This window comes from Rhamphochromis longiceps, linkage group LG23 (assembly GCF_057381845.1).
Source record: "Rhamphochromis longiceps isolate RC_006_pf linkage group LG23, R_longiceps_female_GT1.1, whole genome shotgun sequence".
Lineage (NCBI taxonomy): Eukaryota > Metazoa > Chordata > Actinopteri > Cichliformes > Cichlidae > Rhamphochromis > Rhamphochromis longiceps.
In genome coordinates, this window is record NC_140578.1 from 46,906,407 (window position 1) to 46,922,836 (window position 16,430).

At 46.8% G+C, this 16,430-nt stretch overlaps 2 protein-coding genes and 1 long non-coding RNA gene across 4 annotated transcripts; 1 reads left to right on the forward strand and 2 right to left on the reverse strand.

The window, feature by feature from the left end:
• Nucleotides 1-656: 656 nt before the first annotated feature.
• LOC146642933 (uncharacterized) lies at nucleotides 657-4,848 on the reverse strand. Its single transcript, XR_014909683.1, has 3 exons — nucleotides 3,580-4,848; nucleotides 854-981; nucleotides 657-767 (listed from the first exon to the last, which is right to left on the reverse strand). It is a non-coding gene; the product is annotated as an uncharacterized LOC146642933 (long non-coding RNA).
• Nucleotides 4,849-6,399: 1,551 nt separating this feature from the next.
• Nucleotides 6,400-10,542, forward strand: ddrgk1 (DDRGK domain containing 1). The gene is made up of 8 exons (XM_085399068.1): nucleotides 6,400-7,161; nucleotides 7,703-7,852; nucleotides 8,192-8,310; nucleotides 8,421-8,522; nucleotides 8,603-8,725; nucleotides 8,796-8,834; nucleotides 8,910-9,015; nucleotides 10,220-10,542. The coding sequence occupies exons 1-8, from the start codon at nucleotides 7,074-7,076 to the stop codon at nucleotides 10,378-10,380; spliced, it is 888 nt and encodes a 295-aa protein (XP_085255194.1). The 5' UTR covers nucleotides 6,400-7,073; the 3' UTR covers nucleotides 10,381-10,542.
• An 871-nt stretch (nucleotides 10,543-11,413) lies between these two features.
• On the reverse strand, nucleotides 11,414-16,430 carry cars2 (cysteinyl-tRNA synthetase 2, mitochondrial). Of its 2 annotated transcripts, none has more exons than XM_085399064.1 (15): nucleotides 16,076-16,430; nucleotides 15,950-16,000; nucleotides 15,750-15,867; nucleotides 15,602-15,673; nucleotides 15,329-15,434; nucleotides 15,163-15,243; nucleotides 14,931-15,060; nucleotides 13,991-14,124; nucleotides 13,775-13,842; nucleotides 13,602-13,668; nucleotides 13,353-13,491; nucleotides 13,009-13,132; nucleotides 12,331-12,426; nucleotides 11,994-12,209; nucleotides 11,414-11,918 (listed from the first exon to the last, which is right to left on the reverse strand). In XM_085399064.1, the coding sequence occupies exons 1-15, from the start codon at nucleotides 16,288-16,290 to the stop codon at nucleotides 11,832-11,834; spliced, it is 1,704 nt and encodes a 567-aa protein (XP_085255190.1). In that variant the 5' UTR covers nucleotides 16,291-16,430; the 3' UTR covers nucleotides 11,414-11,831. The 2 variants fall into 2 exon arrangements, with proteins under 2 accessions (XP_085255190.1, XP_085255189.1); XM_085399063.1 differs by having other exon boundaries at nucleotides 15,151-15,243.

Here is a 16,430-nt window from a genome sequence, read left to right on the forward strand (position 1 = left end):
TGCTGCCGAGGTGCTGCAGGCTGGTTTAATCCGACCACAGCGCAGTTTTCAGTACCAGGAGCTTCATATAAATGCTTGTGTAGAACCAAAATGCACTTCCTATGTTTTTGCACCCATGCTTGTATGTAAAACGCTTCCTCACTGTACTCTAAAACATCATGTAGGCATGAATGTGTGTGTGTGTGTGTGTGTGTGTGTGTGTGTGTGTGTGTGTGTGTGTGTGTGTGTGTGTGTGTGTGTGTGTGTGTGTATTTCAGTCCGGCTGAGAAGTATTGAAGTTTTTGAAGTTTTGCTCTAAGCACTGAAGAATAAACACACAAGTCACCCAGCTTTTTAATTGGCTGTCTTCTAACATGTGACTTTTGCTAACCTTCTGCTGTGACAGATCAACAAATGCAGGAATGGATTCACCATCCACTGACCAATCAAGTCTTCAGAATCAGCCTCGTCTCTGAGCTCTGTGTGTAGACAGGAAGATGAGCATCAGGAAGAAATGCAGGTTCCTAAACACGCTTTTTAGCAGCAAAACATTTTATAGCAGTTTCGTTTTCAAGCATTAATATATAAATTAGAAGAGCTATTTGTGGACAATCAGTGGCAGGTTGATTACACCATGAAACAGTATCCTGTGACACCAGGTGCTGACAGTCAGGTACCTGATCAGCATCATCTGTGAGCATGGACCCTGCTGCAGCAGTCAGTAGTGTGTAGTATGTGTCTGACACATGCTTGGGGCACGTACCACAGGACAACTTCAGTGTGGTGTTCTGTGACACATATAACAGAGGACGTCAGAGACAGGCCATGAGGTGGGCTTCAAGGAGATGATGCCACAAGGAGACCGTCCCCTCACCTCAGCACTGAGTATGTCTGTGAAGGTTCACAGTCATCCAGGTCATCGTAGTCAAAGGAGCTTGCAAAGAAAAGCGTCTGGACTTCTTTAAGTTGCTTGAAGACGTTTCACCTCTCATCAGAGAAGCACTGAGTACACAAGTCACAAGTAAACAGAGACCACACACGTTTAAACAAGAAAGGTTTGTTCATCGAAATTATTTACCATTCACCCCTAAAACACACACAAGTCACATGTTTATTAAAATAATCAAATTACAGCATTTATGTTAGACGACTTTTAATTAACTGCTTTAGCCCACTTACAATGAAAATTAAAAAGAATCTTGTTCCTGACCTGCAGCATGTTAACACTACTGGAAGTAAAAATAACTTCAACTCCAATTTTGAAAACACAACTTTCTTTATTTTTTAATAAAGCTCTGACTGTATGATGAGTCTGTGGTCTGGGAGAGAGTCTGTAACTCTGTCTGCAAATACAGTAAATAATGACCAATGTTGGGTAATTAATTATTTAGTTACTTCTTCAAAAAAGTAACTGAGTTTTGCAAACAACAAAGTTTTGCAGCTGTTTACCTAAAAATGCAGCCAAGGTGTTTTTTAAACAAACATTTCAAACTATTTACAGAACAATCAGCTGTTCTGCATCAAATCTGATGCCACACAAATTATTTGTTTCACTCCAAAAATAATTCCTGTCCACTATGAGATGAAGGAGAACAACAGCCTGATACCTGCAGGCCTGACAGCAGCAGATGTGTCACTGCTGTAACACCTGTAACACTCAGCAGGCGCCTCATTGTTCTGACACACACAACACTACTGACTACACTACACACTGACTACACACTAACTACACACTGACTACACACTGACTACACACTAACTACACACTGACTACACACTAACTACACACTAACTACACACTGACTACACACTAACTACACGCTCACTACACACTGACTACACACTAACTACACGCTCACTACACACTAACTACACACTAACTACACACTAACCAGGGCCGTGCAGAGAGGTTTAAAGGGGCGGGTGCTCAAAGTTAAAAAGGGGCACATTGAACCAGGCTGAATAACAACAACACACATTCATCAAGAATCTAATATGGGAAGGGCAGGGCTGTGCTGATCTGAGACTGTAGACATTAAAAAGTCCACAGGAGAGATGGTAGCTGATTCAACAAGTGTCATGAGATAATAACAAAATGCAAAGATTGGTGACAGCGCTTGGAACCATAAGGCAACGAAAAACTGTGAGAAATAAATTAGGCTCTGCCTGTGAATCACTCTTTGCTTCTCTTCTTCCTTCCTTCCATCATTTCATATATCACTCTCCACTTGCTATGTGAGAACAAGGCACAACTTGCTATTGCAATAAACTATAATCTAATTATCCACACCTAACAACTCCAGCACTTAATCTATAATAAAATGATGACAGAAAAATGTTATAGCACTGCCTTTAGTAGCCTCACACAGCTCCTGCTGTTTCCTCCTCATGTCCTTACCAGGCATGTCTGCACAATGTTATATCATGAGTAATATTTTTTTTAAAAATCCATCTAAATAAAACACACACATGCACACACAGTGACATGTTAGACCTTCTTCAGAATACTGTATATACTATGGGCATCACGGTGCTGATCCAGAATCCTTACATTATTATTTATTACTAGAGCTACAATAATAAAGCAAAGAAGAGGGGGAAGTAATAAATATGAAATAATGTATTTATGATGATTCCATTTGTTTCACTATCCACTCTGTGCAGGGCAAAGCTTATTACATGTTTAAACTGTAGAGATACAATCATTTTACTGCTGTAAAATCCAACTTTTGTCTTATTTAAAATATAAATCTAATATAATCTGCTTCTTAATGTATGTTCTTTAAAATACAGCGTGTGTTTTTAATATATTATAATTATAATAATGCATAATTATGTGGACATGCATATTAGATCATTTTTAGTGAAATATAATCCCTCCAGAAAGGCAGGAAAAGCCCGGAAACTTCCTTTAAAACTAAATATGTTCCCTGAAACGGTGACAGAGCTACAGACCCATGACAACTATATGCTAAAGCATATAGTTAGGGCTGGAGCAGGTGACCCTGAATCCTCCCTTAGTTATGCTGCAATAGACGTAGGCTGCCGGGGGATTCCCATGATGCTCTGGGAGTTTCTACTTCACTCACTATGTGTTAATAGACCTCTCTGCATTGAATCATATCTGTTATTAACCTCTGTCTCTCTTCCACAGCATGTCTTTATCCTGTCTTCCTTCTCTCACCCCAACCAATCACAGCAGATGGCCCCGCCCCTCCCTGAGCCTGGTTCTGCCGGAGGTTTCTTCCTGTTAAAAGGGAGTTTTTCCTTCCCACTGTCGCCAAAGTGCTGCTCATAGGGGGTCATATGATTGTTGGGTTTTTCTCTGTACCAATGAAGCGCCTTGAGGCGACTTTTGTTGTGATTTGGCGCTATATAAATAAAAGTGAATTGAATTGAAAGCCAGGTAGCCAGCAGCTGTGACCAGCACTACTTGTGCAGTTAATAAAAGCACAGGTAATGTTTGTCGCGCTGTTGCACACACAGCACGCTCGTTTGTTTCAGTTCGTCAGCTGCAACAAGACAGCTTACCAACGTGTACGTAATAAGCTAATACTCCTGGGTGCTACACACTACAGTGTGCGCTGTACACCTACTTACTGGTTGTGTCGCATCAGTCTGTGTCTCTGAGTTAACTTGTGTTTCTCCTGCAGCTCCGGACCGCTAAAAATGCGCGTGCTCTTTGTGAGCTCGTTCCCGGCTCGTAACCAGCGCGTTCTGCCGTCAAGGGCGATCATTGGTTAAATGTGATCATGTGACTGATGCAAGCCAGATCCTTTTATTTAGCAAAACTGTGATTAATAGTTAAATATTATTGTTGAGGGGCACAGACAGGACTCCGCACGCACACATTAAAAAATAAATAATTTTTTTTTTTTAAAAGTTGCCTCAACAAAAGGGCACTTTGGGCACCCATCAGGAAAGGGGCGGGTGCTCAAGCCCCTCTAGCCCCCCCCTCTGCACGTGCCTGGTGATTGGTTGGGGTGAGAGAAGGAAGACAGGATAAAGACATGCTGTGGAAGAGAGACAGAGGTTAATAACAGACATGATTCAATGCAGAGAGGTCTATTAACACATAGTGAGTGAAGTAGAAACTCCCAGAGCATCATGGGAATCCCCCGGCAGCCTACGTCTATTGCAGCATAACTAAGGGAGGATTCAGGGTCACCTGCTCCAGCCCTAACTATATGCTTTAGCATATAGTTGTCATGGGTCTGTAGCTCTGTCACCGTTTCAGGGAACATATTTAGTTTTAAAGGAAGTTTCCGGGCTTTTCCTGCCTTTCTGGAGGGATTATATTTCACTAAAAACGATCTAATATGTATGTCCACATAATTATGCATTATTATAATTATAATATATTAAAAACACACGCTGTATTTTAAAGAACATACATTAAGAAGCAGATTATATTAGATTTATATTTTAAATAAGACAAAAGTTGGATTTTACAGCAGTAAAATGATTGTATCTCTACAGTTTAAACATGTAATAAGCTTTGCCCTGCACAGAGTGGATAGTGAAACAAATGGAATCATCATAAATACATTATTTCATATTTATTACTTCCCCCTCTTCTTTGCTTTATTATTGTAGCTCTAGTAATAAATAATAATGTAAGGATTCTGGATCAGCACCATGATGCCCATAGTATATACAGTATTCTGAAGAAGGTCTAACATGTCACTGTGTGTGCGTGCATGTGTGTGTTTTATTTAGATGGATTAAAAAAAAAAAATATTACTCATGATATAACATTGTGCAGACATGGCTGGTAAGGACATGAGGAGGAAACAGCAGGAGCTGTGTGAGGCTACTAAAGGCAGGGCTATAACATTTTTCTGTCATCATTTTATTATAGATTAAGTGCTGGAGTTGTTAGGTGTGGATAATTAGATTATAGTTTATTGCAATAGCAAGTTGTGCCTTGTTCTCACATAGCAAGTGGAGAGTGATATATGAAATGATGGGATGGAAGGAAGAAGAGAAGCAAAGAGTGATTCACAGGCAGAGCCTAATTTATTTCTCACAGTTTTTCGTTGCCTTATGGTTCCAAGCGCTGTCACCAATCTTTGCATTTTGTTATTATCTCATGACACTTGTTTAATCAGCTACCATCTCTCCTGTGGACTTTTTAATGTCTACAGTCTCAGATCAGCACAGCCCTGCCCTTCCCATATTAGATTCTTGATGAATGTGTGTTGTTGTTATTCAGCCTGGTTCAATGTGCCCCTTTTTAACTTTGAGCACCCGCCCCTTTAAACCTCTGCACGGCCCTGCCAATCACAGCAGATGGCCCCGCCCCTCCCTGAGCCTGGTTCTGCCGGAGGTTTCTTCCTGTTAAAAGGGAGTTTTTCCTTCCCACTGTCGCCAAAGTGCTGCTCATAGGGGGTCATATGATTGTTGGGTTTTTCTCTGTACCAATGAAGCGCCTTGAGGCGACTTTTGTTGTGATTTGGCGCTATATAAATAAAAGTGAATTGAATTGAATTGAAAGCCAGGTAGCCAGCAGCTGTGACCAGCACTACCTGTGCAGTTAATAAAAGGACAGGTAATGTTTGTCGCGCTGTTGCACACACAGCACGCTCGTTTGTTTCAGTTCGTCAGCTGCAACAAGACAACTTACCAACGTGTACGTAATAAGCTAATACTCCTGTGTGCTACACACTACAGTGTACGCTGTACACCTACTTACTGGTTGTGTCGCATCAGTCTGTGTCTCTGAGTTAACTTGTGTTTCTCCTACAGCTCCGGACCGCTAAAAATGCGCGTGCTCTTTGTGAGCTCGTTCCCGGCTCGTAACCAGCGCGTTCTGCCGTCAAGGGCGATCATTGGTTAAATGTGATCATGTGACTGATGCAAGCCAGATCCTTTTATTTAGCAAAACTGTGATTAATAGTTAAATATTATTGTTGAGGGGCACAGACAGGACTCCGCACACACATTAAAAAATAAATAAATATTTTTTTTTTTAAGTTGCCTCAACAAAAGGGCACTTTGGGCACCCATCAGGAAAGGGGCGGGTGCTCAAGCCCCTCTAGCCCCCCCCCTCTGCACGTGCCTGACACTAACTACACAAGATTTGTGCTAAACGTCGCAAATCTGTCACATCTCAAACACGCCGTCACTCCTAAAACTTTTAAACTCTAATTTAAAAACTGGTATAAAGTCCACACTTTGTCCGTCAGTTGTTTGTCTGTCCTGCTCACGTCTCCAATGGTTGTACACGTTGTCATTAACGTGGCTTCACTCCACATCAGCCGCTTTGCTAAAACACCGGTGTCGCACATAATGACGCTGTCAGAGCCTGTCAGCGACGTTGATCAGCTGCGTATATACGAATGTGAATCGCATCATTGGCTGGACTGTGGGATAAGGTGGCATCGTTCTGATCCCATACGGGAGCAGCCAGTCACTGACTCACACTGCAGAACAGGATTGTTGAAGTTTTAATTTTAATTTCAATTCAGGTTAGATTTGTTTTGTGGGCAACGCAGATTTTCTGTGCGCAGAGACGTGCCAGCAGTGCGCAATTGCGCACGCGCGCAGCTTGGAGCGAACATTGGTGGGCAATCATAATGACCAGTTTATCTCAACCCTGAGGATAAGCGGAGCATGGACGCGTGGATTTAAGCTGCTCTTCATATGTCGCTACCAAAGAGGACAGTGTTGAAAACCTCTTTTCAATACAAGCTTCAGTGCGCTTCATGTATCCATCACTAACTTGTGGGATCGGCTCGGGTGTGCTGTTCATGCCAGAGTGACCAGTACGACCAGTGCCATCCCTTTCGTGTGAACACAGTTCAGATCTGATCTCCGGTGTTCAGGTTGGTGGATACCGGATAAAGAGGACGACAGCAGAGGCTGCAAACAGATTTCCAGAAAACCAAATTAATGAATTGACTTCATTGTTTTCTGTGGTCATCACACAGCAGCTGTACTGAGAACTCCAACACAGCAGGTGGCGCTATGTCCCTTTTCTATCGGTTCACCAAAACACGCGAAGAAGAAGCAGAAGAAGGAAGAAGAAGAAGAAGGAGCGTTAGTACTGAGCTGTCGGAACAGATTCCGTTCAGAGTATTTCCCGGGCAGCTATGGATGTAGCGCTGTATGTGATAGCTGCCGCTGTCCTCGTCGTTCTCATACTGTTTGCCGTGAAGGTGCGGAGGCAGACACGGGCAGGTAGGACCGCCTCACTGCGCTCGGCTGCAGCGGTGGGCCGCTGCCTGGATGCCGACATGCCGCAGTCCAGGCTGCTCGTTTCAGACGCTGTTTGGTAGATGAGCAGCTCGCACACGCTGAGCAGCACCTGTAGCTCTGACTGCTCGGATCTGTGCCGTGTTTTGGTGAAGCCCTAAACGTGTCGATCCGGCTCATAGCGCGCTGACAGCCGGTTGTAAATAATGAGTTCATCAGATGTTGGTGTTAAAGCTCGTCGGGCAGTGGGAATGGAAACGTCACGCGTGGTAACGACGTGCTGTCAGCGTGCAGCTGTGCAGAGCTGATGTGGGCCTGAACGTGTCATCAGCCCGTGGCTGAAGCCAGGACATGAGGACACGGCAGACTTACACCAGCTTTGGCCTGAATCTGTTTCTGATGGCGTTTAAACTCACCGAAACAGACACAAAACCCCAGCTTTATGTGGTCACCCCCCCAGTTTAAATATTTACTTAATTGACAAAGTGTGTGCATGGCTCATAGTTTCCTTGTGCTGTGTGCTCAGCCGACGAGGACCAGCGCAGGGATGTTGTGCGTGCAGCGGGGCCCCCTCAGCGAGCAGCAGAGGAGCGAGGAGCCGGCATGCCTCGCAGGAGAAGGAACCTGGCCAGTGTGATGGCAAACAGACGACCTCAGAGAGAAGCTGTGGAACGCGGTAAAGCCCCTGAAACAAACACGTTAGTGTGCTGGAAGAGTCTGCTCGGCTCGTGGTTGAGCTCTCGGAGCGTATGTTTCATGAGGGCCTCTCCGAGCAGAAGCACAGGCTTCCTGTGGGACAAATGTCCCTCATAATGTCCCTGCATGTTCATCACACAAAGATGAATTTCAACATTAAACTTTGGCTTTTCCCACAGTTTTTGCTGAGCATTTATAACGTGTCACATTATTTGATTTCACCCCCCTTTTTTCTGTTTCCACTTCTGCTGATCAAATGCAAAACACACAGTAAAGGTGCTGTTTATACATGAGAATGAGTGTGTCCTGCTGCTTTCAGAGGAGGAGCCTGTGGAGGAAGACGAGGCGGAGCAGCAGAGCTTCCAGCCGACTGCAAAGGTCGGAGCCAAGAAGCAGCGGAAGTTGGAGGAGAAACAAGCCAAGAAAGCCCAGAGGGAGGTGAGACACGCTCCACTGTCCACTCAGGGCTCGTTTCGATCTACTGGTTTTTAATGAACTCTGTTCTACTGCAGTGTCTTCAAAGTCACTTTACAGTTTACTATTTTCAGGCTGAGATGGAAGAAAGGGAGGAAAGGAGGAGGATGCAGGAGCTCAGAGAACAGGAGAGGCAGCAGGCAGAGGAGAAGGAGCGGCTGCTGGAACAGAAACAGGTCTCACCGAGTCTCCTCGGCAGCTTTCCTCGGGTGCTCACGTGATCAGATGCTGATGCTCTGTGCTGCTCTCCACTCAGGAGGAGCAGGAGCGCCGAGCTAAAGAGGAGCAGGAAAAGCGCGAGGAGGAAGAGTACCTGAGACTCAAGGCTTCCTTTATCGTAGAAGAGCAGGGAGAGGAGGAGCAGCTCTCTGAGGACCAGGTCAGACCGGAGACATTATGGTAAACATTCCTGTTTTATTTGGAGTAAACCTCTGCTTGTGTATTCTCAGTCACGCAACCTGCTGCAAGAATTCATCCAGTACATCGAGGTAAGGCCGCCCACTCCGCCGCTGCTCCCCTGCTGACATCAGTCGGCGTCTTTCTAACGGTCTCCTCTGCTGCAGACCTCTAAGGTGGTTCTCCTGGAGGATCTGGCTTCTCATTTTGGGATGAGGACACAAGATGCCATCAGCAGACTGCAGGACCTGCTGGCTGAAGGCTCCCTCACAGGTTAGCGCGTCAAGACCGTTCAAATACACTGAACATGTCAGATCCAATATGCCAGGAGGCCAGAAGATGAATTAATTACATAATTAATGAGGAAAATCAGGCTGACAGTTGCTGTTGTGAAGGATCATTCGTCCTGAGTGAGCCCGACTGCACATCCTCCCACATGTTCATGGACGACTTCAGCTCGTTCCTGGCAGTAAGCACAGAGCTTCTGTGCTCGATGCTGCCACCAGATGTCCACGTAACTGTCTGAGCATTGGTTCTGGTTGCTATTATGAAGTGCTGATGCAGTATCTAGGAGGCAGATCCTACGGTGACCTGTGGGGTGGCTTTAGCTCAGGTGGTAGAGCAGGTCACCTAACCAGAAGGTTGGTGGTTCATTCCCAGTCTGCTGAGTGAACGTGAAGCTACGTTCACTCTGCAGGTCTTAATGCTCGATTCTGAGTTTTTTGTCTGCTCGTTCACACTACAAATAAAATGCGACAGCAAAGGCGCTCTAGTGTGAACGCTCAAAGCAGCTGCATGCGCAAAAGAAGACGTCACGCACGACGCGCTCTGTTTAGACCCAGAGCAACAGTATTGTTTGACTGATGGCCTTAATATAAAGACTTCGGACTTCACGTTTCCCAATTTTTGCTTTAAGTTATTTTGTTATTCACATAATAATGTAAATAACCTAATAATGATCCTTATTGCTGTTTTAGAGCAGCGCTGCTTCAAAGGATAGCTGCAGGTTTCTGTCAGATAAAATGTTCACGTTTCTCCAACGTTGTCTTCCCAACAGTTTCACGGGATGACCAGGAAGCGTTCGATGTCTTCTCCGGCGCTGATAATGGCGTCTGTCTTGTGTCAGTGACGTAAAAGACGGATTTAATGCGACATGACCATCAAACAGCAGTCGCTTTCTGAAACATCAGATGTGTGTCGGATTCAGAACCACATACGAAAGTGACCCAGGTCGGATTTGAAAATATCGGATTTGTGCCGTTCACACTGTCACACCATGATCGGATAGATGGTCGCAGAGGGTTGAAAAATCTGATTTGATGCGCTTTCGCCTGCAGTGTGAATGTAGCCATAAATGGGAAGTGCTTAGAAAAAAGCCCTTGAATGTGTGAATGTGCAGAGCGCTTTGAGTGCTCAGACTGAGGAGAACGGTGCTGTATAAGAAACGATGCATTCACTGTTTACTTGTTGTCTGCAGGTGTGATTGATGACAGAGGGAAGTTTATCTCCATCACTCCAGGAGAGCTGGACTCTGTGGCTCAGTTCATCAGGCAGCGAGGCCGAGTGTCCATCACAGAGCTGGCTCAGGCCAGCAACTCTCTGATCAACCTGATGCCTGAGAGTCGCAGTGCTGCCTGACACTCTGTGGACACATCCTTGAGTGGCTGTTGACACACAGCTGGACTCTTCACTGCCATCCTGTGTGGCTCAGTACTCTTAATCACAGCAGACGTCAGGTTACAGTTGACCTCCCAGTATGAGGATTTCAGCCAAACTGGAATAAACAAATCCTGAGTTTTATCAATGACTTGTGTATTTTTGCATTTGCACAACGGCGTTTCTTCTTTACTGGAGTCGTGAAGCAACTCAGTGGCTCAAAGTAACACCCCACACTCATGTCTGTGAAGGTTCTCAGTCATCCAGGTCATCGTAGTCTAAGGAGCTTGCAAAGAAAAGCGTCTGGACTTCTTTAAGTTGCTTGAAGACGTTTCACCTCTCATCCGAGAAGCTTCTTCAGTTCTGAGGTCAAATGGTGGAGAGTCCCAGATTTAAGCCTGGTGGGAGTTTCCCCCCACAGAGGGACAAAAGGACCCCCTGATGATCGATCCTCCATCTAATCACATGAGCCGAGGTGTGAAAACAGGTGTGGGTCACAATCAGCCAGGGTTTCAGGTGAGCTCATTGTGAAACCTGGCCCCACCCTGTCATGTGATGTCCTGAGGTCAGATGGCCCAGGATGTGAGTGGGCGTTAAGGCGTCTGGGAAGGATCTCAGAACTGGATTATAGATGGCAGACAGTTGTTGTGTTAAGCCCCGCCCTCTGTTCAAAGATGGTCGCTCACAGTGGACATAGATGGCTTCTTTTACTCCTCTTTGACCTTAGAGCTGAAGGAGCTTCTCTGATGAGAGGTGAAACGTCTTCAAGCAACTCAAAGAGGTCCAGACGCTTTTCTTTGCAAGCTCCTTAGACCCACACTTGGGTATATTTATGGTGGGCTTTCTACGTGTGCTGCATTCAGTTTGTTCCACACATTTGTGTCAGCTCTGATTGGTAATGGTTAAACTACCCAGAAGCTTCGTGTGCTACTCATGAAGGAAGTTCTCGTTATTCTCAGACCGTGTACTCAGAGATGAATCCATAAAGAGACTGCGCAGTTTAAGGACCAATGCAGTACTTTCAGCAAAACTTTAATGTATCAATGCCAAATACAGTGGTGGTGGGGTATGCTGCCAGACCTCTGCAGCTCCTGGTGCTGTAGGATGGTGAGCATCAGCCTTGTGGGGTGAATTAAGGTGAGGTGGGTATCAAACCTTGATGATACTGCAGGTACAGCCAACTGTGAGCATTACAGCAGCTCAGACTTAGTCCAGTACTGGATAACCACCGGGTTTTAAAAATAAAGGAGGCCTGTAACATGACTGAGAGGTGGAGCCACAGTGACAGGCAGGTACAGCACGTGGCTCAGGAAACAAACTAAGAGTCCAGCACCCTGAGCTTCTGTTTTATGGCATCGTGCTGTTTTCTTGTTATTCCAAGTCTTTCCGTCGAGTCCACAAAGCTCAAATCATTGTTAGAAATGAAAAAACCTTCAGCTGGACGTCTCCTCGCCTTTGTCCTCCGGTCCTTGTCCTCTCGCGCTCATTTTGATCTCCCACGTGGAGGTGGCTCCTCTATCCTGAAAACACAAGACAATCCCACCAGTGTAGCCCGAAACAGGAAATGCACTGAGCTAACCTTCTGTGCGTCGTACCTTTATCAGCACACCCAGGGGCGCCAGGTCCTCTCTGAGGGCATCGCAGGCTTTAAGCAGAGGGAGTCTGTCAGGGTGCAGTCCAGCTCTGCTCGGGGATCCTGTGGATGAACCGTCCCGCCGAGCGAGCGCGAACTCTCGAACTTTGCTCCTGAACTGAGTCAGCTGTTCCACAACCGGCTGCAGACTGCCTCGGCTGCTCAGCACCTCAGCCTCCTTCAGAGGACAGAGACACACGGGAGACCTCTTCAATCAAGGATTATTATCATGATTCACTGACAGACGCCTCAGTGTCATGCTGCCCGCTGAAGGGACATCACAGTGAAAAAGTGCTGACCTTAGTGTGCAGGTCGATGCCAAACACATCCAAGACATCTCTGACGTAGGTGACCATTGCTCCGAACACGGCGGGGCTGCGGGCCGCCCCAGCAGGCTGAACAGAAACAGGCTCGTGTCTGAATGTGCAATACGCTTAGAACAAGTATCGCTGCTGCTCACTGACCACACTGTTGTCATAGCTCCTGTTCCTGATCTCTAGTGCAGGGGTGGGCCACTCCAGGCCTCCAGGGCCGCTGTCCTGCAGGTTTTAGATCTCACCCTGGATCAACACAGCTGAATCACATGACCAGTTCATTACCAGGCCTCTGGAGAACTTAAAGACATGTTGAGGAGGATTTATCCATTTAAATCAGCTGTGCTGGATCAAGGACACGTCTAAAACCTGCAGGAGCCCAGCCTTCAAGGCCCGGAGCTCCCCACCCCTGACCTAACCCGACGTCTGCTGGCAGAAGTTCAGATTTCACAACAGTGGGACTGTCCAGCTGTTGTGACAGAGGTGGAACTGAAGCTTGTCTATTCTGACCACTCAAAGCTCTTCAGACCAACATGTAACCCAACATACGACAGCATGATCCCAGAGCGCCAATACTGCCAGACCTGGTGGAGACCCAGCTGCTAACTGGGACTTTCCACCAACATCACTGACACACTGACATCAAACCTGTCAGACAGTTACCGTAGAAACAGGCTGAAGCTGGCAGTTTCCGTGATAAACCAGATTCATCAGAGCACTTATGGCTCTCGGTGTATCAAAGTCATCTGCTAGAGTGGACATCACAGTGGATTTAGTCTCAGCCAGCCTGAAAAGTACAAAAACACAGGAAGACAGTTTGTAGACGGAGCAGAACCTCTCAGGCATCAGCTGAATGTAGCAGGCAAGCGTCTCAGAATGCATGACTGCTGCCGGCACTAGCATCTGTCCTGTCCTCACTGCTTCAGCTAATTACAGCTGTGCGAGGAACAGGAGAGACAGAAATATGAGGAGGACACTCGGCCATGGGCGGAGGAGAAAGTGGGCACCTGCTCCAGAGCAAATCCTCCTGCACGTGTGAACACTGCAGCTGACCCTTCATGTAGGCCTGAGCATCGTGGCAGAAGGTGGAGATGGTGTCCAGAGTGCTGCGAGCCTCCAGCACGCTGCTGTCGCTGTAGTCGATAGCTGTGGAGACATTACAGGAAGTGCAGTTTAACATCGCAGCTATGCGACTCGAACTCCAATAACGAATGCATTCATGTATCAGACTGGGAAAACCTAATCGTGTGCCTCACCTGATCTGTATTTGCTCAAAAGACAAAACATCCGGAATTCATTGGCAGAATAAGACCGCAGAAAATCCTGACGAGGACGAAGACGTGATCATTTTCACCCACTCCACACAGCATAGCGCATTCAGGTATTAATGCAATAACACAAATAAGACAAGGAGTCAGCAGGACTGTACCTTGATGCTGATGTAGTTCTTTAAAGATTTAGACATTTTCTCTGGACTGCCCTTCAGGTGTAAGTGCCCTAAAAACAGCAACAACACGCTGAACAGAGCACGACACACAGCTGCTCCCAAACTCAGCTCTGCAACACGAATGACCCCCAAACACTTTCAGACAGCGTCTGCTTTCCAGAGAGCGTGCACGAGGCACGAGCCACGTCTGGCTTTTACCTGAGTGCAGGAAGTAGTTTGCCCATTGTCCACACTGGTGATACGCCTCACTCTGAGCGATCTCATTCTCGTGGTGAGGAAAAGCCAGGTCAATCCCTCCAGAGTGGACATCCAACTGTCCCCCAAACATGGAGCTGAAAGCACACGAACAGGAAACTCATCAGCGCTCAAACTCAGGCTAATTAAATCCTGCATTCAACTGTTCGACTGAAGAAACAAACATCACTGCTGGACTAACATGAAGTCAGTGTTGCTAACAGTTGCTAACACTGGGGTCTATTTTTTCACAGTATAACCTTTCATTTCACTTTTGCAGGTTTTCCTTTTAAAGCAGGCGCAGACTCATCTCAGCTGTTAGTACATCCCCTGAGGACAGCAGATATCCTTACAGTTGTAAGGATTTAAATTTGCTGTGGGTCCTTTATCCTGACATTGTAAGACAAGTGTTAAAACCTTGTTGTGTACCTTATTCTGTCCTTTACACTGTAGGCAGGTGAGCACACAAGTTCAATCTGACTTGTTCCATCTGAGACAGCTGGCCGAGGGAAAGCCAAACCTTCCAGCTAAAGTCTGAACGTGTTGTTCATCTGTTCAGTACTTGCAGACGGGACTGCTGCAGTTCTTTGGTTTGGACCAGGCCTCTCTTTACTGCAGCTGCTCGTCTGCTGGCCGGTACGAAACAGAAGGAGCACACGTCCCTGCTGTTGGCCGCTCTACACTGGCTTCCAATTTAGAATTGTAATCAACCCACAACAAGAAAACGTGTCTACAAACTGAGGAAATGCAGAAACCACAGGTTGTTCAGTCGCCCACTTCACGATGCCACGGAGGAAACAAATCACCGCAGTAAAAGTCGCCTCATTTACTGAGGTCTGTCTGTAACTGGGCAAAGATAAGAATTCCCAAGCGTTAATGGGATTCATGACCAAACAGAACAAACCTAGCAATGGTAGAACATTCAATATGCCAGCCCGGTCTTCCTCTGCCCCACGGGGACTCCCAGTATGGTTCTCGAGGTTTCGACGGTTTCCACAGAGCAAAGTCCCTCGGGTCCCGTTTGTTTGAGGAGCCTGCAGAGCCGTAGAGTTTGCGGTCAGTAAACTCGGGCGTCTCACTAACATCGACATGGAAACAGAAATAATAAGAAAGGATTAACTCACACCAACACTCACCGGGCTCTCCCTGAGGATCCACAGCTCCCACAAACCTGCCGTACCTGCCACCAATGGACTGAATGTCAAAATACACATCGCCTGCAACCAAAGCAGTGCACAAGTGACACCTCCAGCATTTCAGACGACCAAAAACACCAAACAAAACAAGCTCCTCGATATTTACCTTCTTTCGTGGCATAAGCGTGTCCATTTCTGATGATCTTCTCAATAAAGGCAACGATATGATGCACATTCTCTGTGACCCTTAAATACACTGCAGGAGGAACCACCTCAACACAACAACATGAAGACGTGTTTATACATGAACAGGATGGTTTTACAAACGCTGAAACTCAGAGTGGAGGTAAAATTGTGCAGTGCTTCATGAAATAGATCTATCCTTTTATCCTGTGCATGCTGTAACGCAGGCTGATCTGCTGCAGGTCTAAGCTCACACCTTAAGCGACAGCATGTCCCTCTTGAACTCGTCCTCGTACACTGCGCTGACGGCGGCTGGGGAAACGTTTTCCTGTTGGACCACATGAAACACATGACGTCAGCAGGTGAGAACAGAGCAGCAGCCAGCAGGTGCAGGACGGCCTCACCTCCCAGCTTCTTCTGATGATCTTGTCATCGATGTCAGTGATGACCATGGCATGGATCACGGTGATCCCAAACAGTCTGCTGAGGATCCTCTGCAGGATGTCAAACCTCACGTATGAGCTGTGACGGAACAAACCCACAGAGCTCACACACACACAGTTTACCTGCACGCCATAGCCTCACCTACTGTTGCCATAGTTACCTTGCATGACCCAGGTGAGCGTGATCGTACACGGTGGGTCCACAGCTGTACCTGAGATGTAACACATAAGTGGGTTATTAGGCCGCCGTGTGCCGGCATGAGCAGCACAGTGGTCAGAGTCCGTACCAGGTCGCGACCCCCTCTCTTGTCAGGATCAGGGGCTCCTTCTGTTTGCTCAGGCTGTTAAAAGTCTTCAAGCCCGTATCAAAGCCGCTAGGCCTCACCCACTCCCTCCCGGACACACTGCAGCTGGGTCCGTGGGACGTGGATCGGACCGTGACCGCCGGTGAAAGTCCGGGGACCGGTGCCCTCCACAGCAGCGAGCTCACCTGTTTCCACATAGCGCGAGCCGCCGTGGTTTGAAGGCGAAGTCTGCGGTGTGACCGCACCGGAGCTCACGCACAGCTCACCGCAGCGGTTCCGACGCTGAAACAAACCGATCTAAACGCGGTTGTTTCGCTCTTCACGCACGTTTAAGCCA

What these genes read in the sequence shown, in the direction of transcription:
- cars2 (XM_085399063.1), bottom strand. Translation starts at nt 16,290, where the DNA reads ATGTGGAAACAGGTGAGCTCGCTGCTGTGGAGGGCACCGGTCCCCGGA. An exon ending in AGAGCCCGGTGAGTGTTGGT is followed by an intron (nt 15,061 to 15,150) that starts GTGAGTTAATCC and finishes ACGGCTCTGCAG; the next exon opens with GCTCCTCAAACAAACGGGAC. An exon ending in AAACTACTTCCTGCACTCAG is followed by an intron (nt 13,843 to 13,990) that starts GTAAAAGCCAGA and finishes TGCTGTTTTTAG; the next exon opens with GGCACTTACACCTGAAGGGC.
- ddrgk1 (XM_085399068.1), top strand. Translation starts at nt 7,074, where the DNA reads ATGGATGTAGCGCTGTATGTGATAGCTGCCGCTGTCCTCGTCGTTCTC. An exon ending in AATTCATCCAGTACATCGAG is followed by an intron (nt 8,835 to 8,909) that starts GTAAGGCCGCCC and finishes CCTCTGCTGCAG; the next exon opens with ACCTCTAAGGTGGTTCTCCT. An exon ending in GGCTGAAGGCTCCCTCACAG is followed by an intron (nt 9,016 to 10,219) that starts GTTAGCGCGTCA and finishes TGTTGTCTGCAG; the next exon opens with GTGTGATTGATGACAGAGGG.